Source organism: Zingiber officinale, chromosome 5B (assembly GCF_018446385.1).
Source record: "Zingiber officinale cultivar Zhangliang chromosome 5B, Zo_v1.1, whole genome shotgun sequence".
Lineage (NCBI taxonomy): Eukaryota > Viridiplantae > Streptophyta > Magnoliopsida > Zingiberales > Zingiberaceae > Zingiber > Zingiber officinale.
This window is the reverse complement of record NC_055995.1, coordinates 47,901,002-47,914,345: the sequence shown is the minus strand read 5'-3', so window position 1 is coordinate 47,914,345 and position 13,344 is coordinate 47,901,002. Positions and strand designations below refer to the sequence as shown.

Genomic DNA, 13,344 nt, shown 5'->3' with positions numbered 1-13,344 from the left:
ATCGGATAACTAGAAATGCAACTACAAAGAGAAATGCATGATGTTGTTCTCAACCTTAGAATACTAAGGCTATTTACTATTTTTTAATCGTGTCTACCAATTCTTGGAAAATGCATGATTTTGTTGCCAACTCCTCTCTATATGTGGTTCTCTTCAAATCATGCATTCCATGTTGAGCATCTCCAAGTTATTATTTTATACAATCTCCTGATAAGCAGTGCATAGTATTGAGAGTCCACGTCATGATTCATAATCACATGAAAACATAAAATTTCAATCTCTTCCTAAATGACAATAATTTGCATCACAATTTTATCTAACATGACACTTCAATCATTTAAATCCATTAACATAGGCAATGACAATAAATTCATCATAAGTTTTACTATGGCATTAAATTCATCTAGAGATATTGATATTTTCAAGTGCTTTGCAAAATTATGACTTTCTTTAAAAAAATAAGTTTACTCGACAGAAAAACTAAGCTAGAAGAACTTGCCTGAGATACAAGTGCATACAGAGGAAGTGTTGTATAACTGCATAGAAACTGGACTACGACTCTGCATATAACAACATAACAAATCAAATGTAAATTGAAAGCAGAAGTGTATGACTAGATAGCCACATGCCTCATAGATAATAAGCTTTGGCATACTATTCCTGTACAAACATACTCTAATATCATTTTTAAGTATAAAATATTACCACAATTATTTCAGAATGGGGAATACTTTCCTTTTGTTGTCTCATGATTACAATCAAAGTTTAATTTGCTAAGTGAATTTGGACATAAGTCAAGTTGTTAGATAAGGATGTAGCAGTTGCATATATAGTAGGAAATGGAAAACAGGAGTTTACTACCAAGAATATATGTTATTATGTAGAATATAATTTGTTTACATTTAGCCTATATTGCACATAAAATAAGGATTTATGGTTTGATCAAATTTGTTTGGCCTTGGATCATTCTACTAGTGGTAAAGAGGCACCATTAATGATGAGCTTGGATAGTTAAAGAGGATGACTAGAGATAAGAAATGTATAATGTTGAATCGGGTAACAATTAAATTTTGATACGGTGATGAGATTAATTATCAGAGTGCTGTGCTAAAATTGTTTTATAAGGGTTAGATAAGCTGAGTCTGTGACTATTGATTGGCTTCTGGTTATATGGATTCAGTTCTGGAGTTTTAGGATTTATTCACCATCTTCATCATTGTGAATCCATTCTTATTATTAATGTTCCTATTTTTGGATCTTCTCTTCTATAACTACAAATGGAAGATATAACTACAAACGTGAGATGCATGAACACATTTAATTTGAGTATGGATTGGTGTTACCCTATCCGGCCTCACATTTATTGATTGATGAATAATAGTTTCATTTGTCTTTTGGTTGAATTATAGAGTTTGTTATTGACTTCTTTAGTGCAGTTGTAGTAGAAAATTTTCCAAAATTTAACTAATGGGAAATTAATATTGAATTATTCAATGAGATTATTTCACTATCAACTATTTTGTTTAAAAGTTGTTTGGTGTGTTTTTTTTTTTTTTTTGCCATTACAATTCATAATAAAGAATCCCTAATCTTTATACTTCATACTCAAGTACTAAAATAAATCAAGAGGGCGTGAAAGAAAAGACAATGTTTTATCTATGGATTTGATGCTCTCTTGGATAGCATCACTCTTCTCACCTAGGGTTAATTAGATCTTTATCTTTAGGTGAGTTTGAGGTTATTTAGAGTGTATTTACTTCTAGAGGGTATCTAAAATCTTTTCACTTTGATTGTTTTACATTGCTCACTAGGAAGTTCTTAATAATGAAGGGAGTTTGTGCAGGTCAACTGAGGTGGGTCACGAAAGTGAGCAAAATATCAGTGGTTTGCATAGATATATGATTTATCCCTAAGAGTTTGTAGGATTTGTTAGTGCAATCGACCTCCAAGGTTTTAATGTCCAACAAATATATTTAATGGATTTTGATCAAGGGAAGTCCTAGTCGCGTCTATGTAATGGTGAGAAGTCAACCGAGTGACTAGTCCTAACTGTAGTTAGGCAAGGGAAGTCCTAGTTACGGCTAGGCAAGGAAAATCTCGGTAGATCGTGGTGGGCCGATCTAATGCTGAGTCTTAGTGAGTGAAGTCAGGTGGAGAAAACCCTAGAGGGAGGTAACTCAATGTTCTGATGAGTAAAGCCAGATGGAGAAAATCCTAGGAGAGGTAACCTTAGATAATGGGAAGTCTTGGAGGAGTGAACTCCAAGCAAGGTTGATCGGATGACTTTCGGTTGACCGCACGCGATCGACCGGACCAGCGGATCTCAGTAAATCTAAGTTTAGTTTTACCATAGTATTCTGTATTATTATTATTGCTGCTGGCTAATGTAGTATTGCATGAAAAGTCTTAGTGGATCAGATGATTAGACACTGAGCAAAAAAAGTTTAAACAGGTCTGGAGGACCAAACCATTAGGCAGATAATTTGAGGTAAGCAACTGGAGAGGAGCGACAGTGAGGTCGTGTTTCGAAAAAGAACAAACTCTAGGTCGCTGATCCAACTGAAGAAACTGGGAAGGTTTCTAAGTTGAGATCAAGACAATACTACTGTCAAATATTATTCATGCATCTTACTACTCATACATTATACTGTGCCAACCTTTGATTTACAGGAACATATTTTGTATTACTCTGTTTTGTAGGGACCGGCCTGATCGGTCCACCAAACCTAGGAATCAATCGACCGAACCAGGTTGACTTAGACCAAAGATCATACCAAAGGAGAGTTCAGTCAAATACTTGATCATTCGACCGAACCAGCAGATCGATCGACCGAACTAGTAGATCAGTTGACCGAACTAAGTCGACATGGCACAGATCAGATGGATCAGAAGCCAAGTTGGAAGTCAGCCTGATCGGTCGACCGAACATAGGGATCTGTCGACCGAAAATTAAATGCAATTAAAGGCTCATTAATGAAAAATCTCGAAGAACAGGGAAAGTTCTCTATTCAGTCGACCGAACAAGGTGATCGATCGACCAAATAATTAATTCTCTTAATGACACGAAGATCGGATCTTAACAAAGAAGGAAGGACGCGTGTTCAGTCGATCGATAAGTTGATCGATCGACCGAAAGGTTCAGTCGGCTGAACGACTTTTCGGTCGACCGAACCATGCTAATAAAAGGGGAGCTCGAGGTCCGAGGCAAGACATCAGTTTTTAGTTCATCTCTGTGCATAGTCTCAGTCTGTCCTACTGCTTTGCTACTCATCATCAAGTAAGCTACTGCCCGACCAAGTGCCAACGATCTTCATCGCTATTCTTTTCGATATATTTACATTTAGTTTGCATTATACTTAATCTCATATACAATAGTAGGCTATTACTATCTTATAATTCATTTGTACGAATTGCTTCTTTCCGAAGGTTTCGGAAAGAAGAGTTATAGTGAATTACCCAACAGTACGATCAAGGATCGCGGGTCTTGGAGTAGGAGTCGACATAGGCTCTGAACCAAATAACCACCCGAGTCACTTGTCTTTCTTTTGCTATTCTATTTTCTGCTGCTTATTCTCATTTTCTTTTACGAGAAAAGAAAAAGTTTTAAACGAGCAATATTCACTCCCCCTCTATCGCTCCTTTTTGATACTTCAATTTGTATCAGAGCTTGGTAGCTTTGAAATTACTTAACATTTTTTCGAGCAAATTTTAAAACTTTTTTCTTTTACCTTAAAGAGATTTTTTTCTTGTACGCTTATTTATTTTATCCCGCACTACTAATCCCAAAACGCAACTCTTGGAAATATTATTTAAATCATTGAGTGCAAGAATGTCAATGTCATATCAAGAAGGATGAAGCATCTACGATCCTCCATCGTACGATCAAGTATACTTCAATTGTTGGAGGCGAGGAATGGAATCTTTTGTGGGAAGTGATAGTTTTGACATTGGAATGCATTGAAACAATTGTCTCGAAATTCAGAAGCAAACACAAAGGTAATGGATATATTAATTAGTATTTGCCTAATGAAATTTTGTATCAATTAGAAAATTACAAGAATGCATTCGAGTTGTGGACCAAATTAATCGAGCTTCACGAGACTCCGACAAGGTTTGAAGATCAAAGAAAAAGTGAATTTGAATCCAAATATGAATCCAGAGAGTTATCCTCAGAGTCAGACACAGAAGAGCAAGACCAAATTAACTTCAAGGCACTAATAGCTGAGGAGGAGACTGATGGATTCGAACTCGAATCGGAAAAAATGTCCAAGCTTGAATACAAGACGGAAATGGTCAAGGGGGAGAATCCTAATGAGGATTCAAAAGGTAATATTATAAAAACAAAATTTAAAGATCACATAACATGTTTTAAGTGCAATGAAAAAGGGTACTACAAAAGTAAATGTCCAAAGAACTGATCCGCACAATCAGAGGCAAAGGATGAACTGATGCCTGGAGTCCAAAAAGGAAAGACCACATAGAGTACTTCAAATGCAAAGGAATGTGTCATTACAAATTTCAATGCCCGGAGAGAAAACCCAAGGATCTAAGGGGAGCAATTAAGATAAATAAATTAATTTTATATGAAAATTTATATACTTTAGATCGTTCTTGTTTAGAATGTGATATGAATTTAAAAATACATAAAAATCCTACATTTACATTGTTTAACAAAAATAATTTAATTAATAAAAATTTAATTAATTCAAATGTAACTAAAACTAATCAAATCAACTCAAACTTTAATAATAACATAGATCAAGTTAATCAAAATCTATTTATTCAAGATAATTTAAAATTAAATACAAATAATAATTATATAAAATTAATTAATAATAAAAAAAATTTAACTAAAATTTTGAAAAATAAGAATAAGAAATTGAACTATAAAAATTCAAAAATTAATCCTTTAACCTTTAAACATAGGAAATTGGAAAATAAATTTTTGACTTATAAAAATCAAAATTCTACCTTGAAAATAAATAACAAAGAAAATAATTTTTATAAATTAAAAATACAAATCCAAATTTTAAAAAACTAGAAAACGAAAAGATTCTTTTGAAAAATAAAATTGATAAATTAGAAAAGTTAATTAATAATTACACTAACTTACAAAAACTAGACTTGGGTTACCAGTCCAAGTCAAACCTAAATAAAAAAATTTAAACATTACAAACCATGTTATAATCAAGTATATTTTAACTATAAAATTAACAACAATAATACACAACAATAACAAGGACAACGACAACGATGACGATGATAATAATAATAACAATAACAACAACAACAATAATAATATGACTTGTTTGAATTGATTGACTTGGCATGATCATGCATACTTTAAATTATTTGTTATATACCATATCATGCAGTTCATCCTTAGTTGATAACTTAGAACGGTTAGTTATAAAAGGTTTACCAAACTCTAATAACATAGCATCGGAATGGATTGAAATGATAATACGCCAAGGAAACTTTATCGAAGGTATGTCAAGGCTGAATCATGTGTATTCTACTTGGTGCACTAGATCTAGTGAATCTAGCCGAAGCTATCCCAGTCAAACATGAGCTAGTTAGACCAAAACTTAGTATTAAGAAGGTCATATGCCTCGCCACTAATTGAAAACTTACCCTTAGAAAGCTTGCTTGATTAACCCAAAGCTAAATTTGAATCTAACATGGGTTAAACAACCTTTTTGATAAATTTATAATAATTCAAGTCAATTAAAATAATATAAACTTTAATCAAACAATACATTGTTTAATTAAATCTAAAACTGATCAATTAACCAAAAGTCTAAATCTTAACCCAATTAAAAGTTAATTCATAATTAATGCAACAATAAATAATATATTGCAATAAACAAAATTAAATTAAATTAAATTTTCAATATCTTAAACAGATTAAACTTAAATTAAAATTAAATGAAACCTTAAAACTTAACTAAAATTAAAAACTCAAAATTAAACATTAATTAAAACTTAACTTAAAAACTTAAATTAAAACTTAAAAATAAATTTAAACTTAAACTTAAAGTAATTGAACCTTACAAAAATAAAACATAAAATTTAATTAATCTTAACCTAAAATCAATACTAAAACTTAATTTCAAACCCAAGTAAACAATTTAAAACTTAATTAAAATTAAATTATCACTTAATTAAACTCAAACTTAATTTTAAAACTATAATTAAAACTTAAAATTGTAAACTGAAATGAAAACTAAGTAAACTCTAAATTAAATATCTAATCAATTAAACTTGAAATCACTAATTACTAAATAAGTTTAACTTAATGCACATGATTAATCTTTAATTACTTTAAACAAATTAAGTACTTTAACCTTAAACAAAATTAAAGTAATAATAATAACCATTAATCATCCTATATTAATTTACAATTAATTCTCAACTCAATTAATAATCATTAATTTAAAAATCAACCTAATCAACTTTAAATTAATCCTTAATTAGTTAATTATATTTAACAAATTAACCTTAATATTTCTAAACTAAACATAAATTAACAATATTAATTCAATTATTTTACAAAATAATAATAATAATAATGTTACAATTAACTTAATTAATCTTAATAATCCAATTTAGCCCAAATTGAACTTGAAATAATCCAAGTTCAACTAAAATTCAAACTCAATTTTAATTACAACAAACTCAAAATCTATAAAGTCATCTCAGACAACTATAGGATTACTATATTTGAAAATATAGAATGAGTGAGATGCTAAGAAAAGTAAATTAAAAATATTTTTGAAAAGGTTTTTGAAAACTTATAAATCTATTTTCTTAAATAAATTTTCAAAATTTTACTTGATGATTGATTGGATGTATTATACATATAAATTATTGATCACCACCTTTATCTGTAGATTTTTAAGTCAATCATGACCCTTAGACACATATAGAAATGTCTTCCGTGAGGGTAACAAGGATATCTAAACGAGTGTTTAGTTAAGAGAGAGACAGTATATTGAAAGACATTTTTAAAAAGATATTCAAAATTAAATATTTTTGAAAATATATCTTCAAAAAGGGTTTGAAAAGTTTTGAGTTCGAGAATTCCCTTTTAAAAAACATATTCTTGAAAATCATACTTTAGAAAATATGTTTTGAAAAACTCTTTGAAAAGTTGTTTGATAAAAATAGTTTGCAAATATTTTTTAAAAAAAATTCACTCTTACAAAATTAATTGAAAAATTATTTTGGAAGCATCTTGGTTTTGAAAAAAATATTTTAAGTCTTGAAATAAAAAAAAGGACAGCCCGGTGCACGAAGCTCCCGCCGTGCGGGGTCCTGGGGAAGGATCCATTGTACGCAGCCTTACTCTGTTTTTTACAAAAGACTATTTCCAGGGTTCGAACCGTGACCTTTTGGTCACATGGCAACAACTTTACCGTTGTGCCAAGGCTCCCCTTCATTTTAAGTCTGAAAATATCTTTTTGAAAAATACTTTGAAAATTCCTTTGAAAATTTATGCTTCGTACTTTGAAAAACTATTTGAAACTGATGCTTGATAAAAATTCTTTGCAAATCTTTTTAAAAAATTATTTTTGAGAACTCTTAATTCTTATCAAATATTTTTTAAAATAACTTTTACAAAATTACTTGAAAATTTTTGAAAACATTAATTATTCTATATCTTGGTTTTGCAAAAATATTTCAAGCCTTGAAACTTCTTTTGAAAATATCTTAAAAATATTTTTACAAGAAAACCTAAAAATATTTTTGAAATTAAGTCTTTCAAAATCTTTCTAAGAATACGAGACTCAAAATTGTCTTTCAAGAGGGAGATATTACATCATTGTTGGTGTAAAACTTAGGGAATACCTTAGAAATCAAAGATATTTGTGAAGGATTTTTTTAATGAGTGACAAAAGGAGGAGAAAAAGGGTTTAAGTCAGAAATCTAAATCAATAATTACCCCTAACTTAAACATATTTGTCAAAAATAAAAAAGGGAGAGATTGTTGGTACAATTAACCTCCAAGGTTTTAATGTCCGAAAAATATGTTTAATGGAGCTTGATCAATGGAAGTCCTAGTTGCGGCTAGGCAAGGGTGAGAAGTCAACCGAGTGACTAGTCCTAACTGCGGTCAGGCAAGGGAAGTCCTAGTTGTAGCTAGGCAAGAAAAATCTCGGTAGATCATGGAAGCTAGTTAGAAGGATTCGATAGTTCTGGAGGACCCGATATCGAATTCCTGGTGGGCCGATCCAATGCTGAGTGTTGGTGAGTAAAGCCAGGTGGAGAAAATCACAGGGGTAACCTTAGGTACTGGTGAGTGAAGTCAGGTGGAGAAAATCCTAGAGGAAGGTAACTCTAGGTTCTGGTGAGTAAAGCCAGATGGAGAAAATCCTAGAGGGAGGTAACCTTAGGTAACGGGAAGTCTTGGAGGAGTGAACTCCAAGAAAGGTTGGGATGTCGATAAATCTAAGTTTAGTTTTACCATAGTATTCTGTATACTATTATTGTTGCTGGCTAATGTAGTATTGTAGGAAAAGTTTTAGTGGATCAGGCGAAGGACCAAAACATTAGGTAGATAAGTTGAGGTAAGCAACTGGAGAGGAGAGACAGTGAGGTCGTGTTCCGAAAAAGAATAAACCCTAGATCGCTGATCCAACTGAAGAAACCGGGAAAATTTCCAAGTTGAGATCAAGACAGTACTACTGCCAAATACTATTCATGCATCTTACTACTCATACATTATACTGTGCCAACCTTTGTTTTGCAGGAACATATTTTGTATTACTCTGTTTTGTAGGAACCGGCCTGATTGATCCACCAAACCCAGGGATCAATCAACCGAACCAGGTTGACTTAGACCAGAGATCAGATCAAAGGAGAGTTCACTCAAATACCTAATCGGTCGACCGAACCAGTAGTTCAGTCGACCGAACCAAGTCGACATAGCACAGATTAGATCCATCAGAAGCAAAGTTAGAAGTCAGCCTGATCGGTTAACCGAACATAGGATCAGTCGACCGAAAATTAAATGCAATTAAAGGCTCATTAATGAAGAATCTCGGCGAATAGGGAAAGTTCTCTATTTGATTGACTGAACAAGGTGATCGGTCGACCAAACAATTAATGCTCTTAATGACACGAAGTTCGGATCTCAACAAAGAAGGAAGGACGCATGGTCAATCGATCGAAAGGATCAGTTGACTGAATGACTTTTCGGTCGAAAGACAACTACTAGCCTTTGATTCGAGTCGACTATAAAATTGATTAGTCACTTCTAAGGTTGAATTCGTGCATAATTCTAGTCCCCTTATCACTCAATATACATGTACACACAAATCCACCTCTTAGCCTTCGTGTTAAGAGACTTTCCAGCCTAGACTTCTCCATGCCAAGAAGCTCCTTGCCTCCAAGACTTCCTTACCTAGCCTAGCATCCGGTCGGATTCAACTTGTTGGGACTTCTTTATGTTGTCCAACATCCAGTCAACTTTGACATATTGGAACTTCCTTCATACTAAGTCTTTGATGTTCAAACTCCTTGGACTTTTTCACATCAAGTGCCTACTTGGGCTTTTACATACCAAGTACCTACTTGGACTTCCTTCATGCCAAGCACCTCCTTGAACTTCTCTTGTTGTACTTGTTACCCATATCAACCTTACCTACTCCATCACACTTAACATATATTTGAGATCAACAATATTATCTAACTTAAACAATGCCCAAACACTAAAATCACATGCAAACACATGCTTATGACATGATTGCACCAACAAAATTTACTTGATATAGAGAGGAGTCTAGATTAACTTTATTATAGAGGAGTCTACTTGAGGTTATTTTTAGTTAGGGCTTTGTACTTGTTGTTAGTTCTAGCACCATATTGTAACATTTATATAAGCTTATTCAATTGTGTCTTTTAAAGGGCTAGAATCTAGAGGTGACACACCATGCATCCTAGGTCATAGAGTAAGAAGGGATTCAAAGTCACATTTTATGATCTTGTTAGAATTGTAATTATTCCAATTCATTTATGCTGAATACTTATAACTTTAATATCTTGATCACTTGCATACTTAAATTTAACCTTTCATTTAATTTTAGTTGATTACAAGAATTTACAAAATCAGGTATCATCTATTCACCCTTCTTTTGTGGGACTATCAACATTTTAACATAAGTGACTGTCTCATTGCATTGTATTTCTCATTTTCATTTGTTGAGATTTACTTCATTTTATAAATGGATCTAGATTGTTTATGTAATACTTTATCCTTCAGTTATTAAGGCTTACACTATTATCTGGTTCACAAGAATGGTTTAGTGGATTTAGGTGGCCCATCGGATGCATCATAAGTTGTAAAGTAGGATTGAACTCTGAATTATATTATAATAATTTTGTTAGCTGTGATCTTGATTCTTTTATTTTCATTTTGCATATATAAATCTTTTATCACTCTAATCTTGACAAATATACATATATTACTAATGGTTGATGCTTGATTTGTGTTTTGTATTTGTGAGAAAGTTAGATATCATCTATTTACTCCGCCCTTTATATAGTGCTATATGTTTTTACAAGATTATGCACATGATGGTGTTGTTATATGCTGAATATCATTTCACCGGTGTTATGAAATAAACTAGATGATTGTGAAGAGTGTGCCTTTCTACATGATGAATAATGAGAAACTAAGGAGCGCTAGTTCAATCAAGTTTAAGGAGAGAGATCTCTGTCTAATTTCTATAGGATGTCATAAAATAGTTAAGCACATGATGCAAAATGGTGTTAGGTGTTGAATGTCATTTAACTAATGTCGTATATTAGAACAAATAATTGTGAGGAACATCTCTATTTTGTTAACAAGGAAAATCTAAGATTTATATTGAGTTTAAGGAGTTTGAGGAGAGAGATTGTGATTTCTTGTTAATCCAATCTATGTTTAGGTGTGTTGTGTTTTACTTGACCTAGTCCATAAAGTCAAACTAGGATTTCTTGAAGATCGGACCTTCAACGTCTATTAGTTCTAAAAAAGGTAATGGTTTATTCTATAAATTGCTTACTTGTCTAAAAGGTCAAGTTTTTTGGTAAGTGGTTAATCAATTTTAATAGGATTACCTAGATGCTTGGGTTAGGTCAATCATAGTGAAACCAAGCTCAATGAGGAATCTCAATTTATCTTCTTTTTTTTCTTTGTTCATTAGGAGCTCAATTTATCTTAATACTTCCATTGAGATTATTCTAATTCCATCATACTATTAAACCTCTATTGACTATGTTGTTATTCTCATTACCTATATCAGTGATTTACGTTAATGTGGTAGAATCTCTTTGCTATATGGTTTATGTTGATCAGAGTTGTTATGATGCATTAAGTTGAGATGCAATATAATAGAATTGTTCATACTAATGCTAGTCATGCTTTAGTATTATGATGTAGTTGTCATAATTGTCATAGCAGAATTTCATGTGTTACCATTTCCATATTTTTGTTTATTTATTGACCTGGTACAAGATCAAGGGATGTGATGACTCCTTTATGTGTCGAACCCTTTAGGCAGATCGAATGAGGGTCAAGTCAATTTTCGTTGAGTCAACTCTTATCGGGTCGGCTTCTATCAGGTTGGCTTCGGTCAGATCGGCTTTGGTTGGATAGGCTTCGGTCGGGTCGACTTCTGTCATTGTGCCGAGTAATCGTATAAACTCATCTGGCATCTTAGACTCGTCAAACGAAGATTGTGTTGGACCCGTGATTGTTTTGATATGATCAATCAAGTTAGGTTAGGTCCTGTTTGTTATTTGATCCCTGTGTCTAAATGTGCAGGAACTTAGGAATGCAGGAAGTCGAGCGGAAGGCGCAACTAGCGAGAAGGACGGCACGGGAAGGGAGCCGACGGGCTCGGTGCATCCTAAGGATGAAAGAGCTGCAGAAGAGTGCACCGGTGGACGAGAAGAACGTGCACGACGTTCGAGAGACGAGAAGCCAGGTCGGAAGTCTGCTCGAGGAGAAGGTCGGAAATTGAGTTCGAGTGAGCCCTATTTCGGTTGGCCGAAATCACCCAAGCGATCGGAGCTTCGGAAGAAGAGGAAAAAAAGAAGCTGAAAACTATTTATACCATGTGGTATTTATACCATGCAGTTCGAGGCGCCTTAGACCAGTCCGAGGCGCCTCAGACCAGCCCGAGGCGCCTCCATCACCTTGAAGGCGCCTCAGGCCAGTCCGAGGAGCCTTCAAGAGCATTGAAGGCGCCTCAGACCCAATCTTTGTGACAGATTGCAACCGGATAGAGCTTTATCCGGTCAAACTGCTTGAAGGCACCCTCAACCCTCTTGGAGGTGCCTTCAACACTCGGGATAAGATTTCCAGGAGCTATATAAAGGCCCCTGGAGCTAGGAAATTGAAGAATCAACTCTGTAACAACTTCCTAGCAACTTCTGTGCTCTCTTATTGTGTAAAAGGCTTCTCCGCCTTCAGAGAAGGAGATTTTTCTAGTGCGCTTTCCCACCGCCTTGGATTAACAACGCCCTGAGTTGTAACCAAGTTAATTTCTAGTCTTCCTTTTATTTCTTATTATTTCTTTTATTATTGTTGCTATCTTTTTGAGATGAAAGTCTTGAGGGTATACCCTGTTTTACAGGCAATCCACCCCCCTCTTGCCGGCCCCGCTGCTCCAACAAGTTGTATCAGAGTCCGACTGCCTCATAAGGACTAACTGTCAATTGAAGCACAAAGATCAAGACAATTGCCGGAACGAACATTCATCCCCCGAAATTCGACGGAGACTTCGCTACGTGGAAATGCAAAATGGAGGTATTTTTCAAAACAAAGTTTGATATTCTTCTTATTATGAAATATGATTTTGAAGCACCTAAAGACAAGGAAGAATACAACCAGATGAAGGAGCAAGCAGATTTTGTGGCCAACGGAAAGGCGGAATTCCACCTGCTCAGCGTTCTGTCGCCCCAAGAGGTAAGTCGGATCGGAAACTATGACTCCGCCAAAGACCTCTGGGAAAAATTCCTGGAGCTTCACGAAGGTACCTCAGAAGCAAAATTGGCAAGGCGGGACATCCTCCGGACTCAGCTAACGAACCTCCGGATGAATAATGGTAAGAAGGTAGCGCAACTTCAAGCGAGGATCAAGGAGCTAATAACTCAACTCAACAACCTCGGAGAATTGGTAACGAACCGAGACTCGATCCGATACACGCTCAACTCCTTCCCCAGAACTCCTGAATGGACGTCCTTAGTAGATGCTTACTACATCTCTAAGGAATTTGAGGTAAGTAGTTTAGAAAGTTTATTTTCTACTTTCGAACTTTACGAGTCTCGACTTACAGAGCCTAAACAAGTAAAGAA

General features: G+C 34.0%; 1 protein-coding gene across 1 annotated transcript in view; it reads right to left on the bottom strand.

Moving 5' to 3' along the window:
• The window catches only part of LOC121987383 (MLO-like protein 9), a 94,309-nt gene that overhangs the window by 50,700 nt on the left and 30,265 nt on the right, over positions 1–13,344 (bottom strand). The window contains exon 15 of the mRNA XM_042541204.1: positions 500–560. Within this exon, the coding sequence (XP_042397138.1) occupies positions 500–560 (61 nt within the window). The remainder of the gene's footprint in view (positions 1–499; positions 561–13,344) is intronic.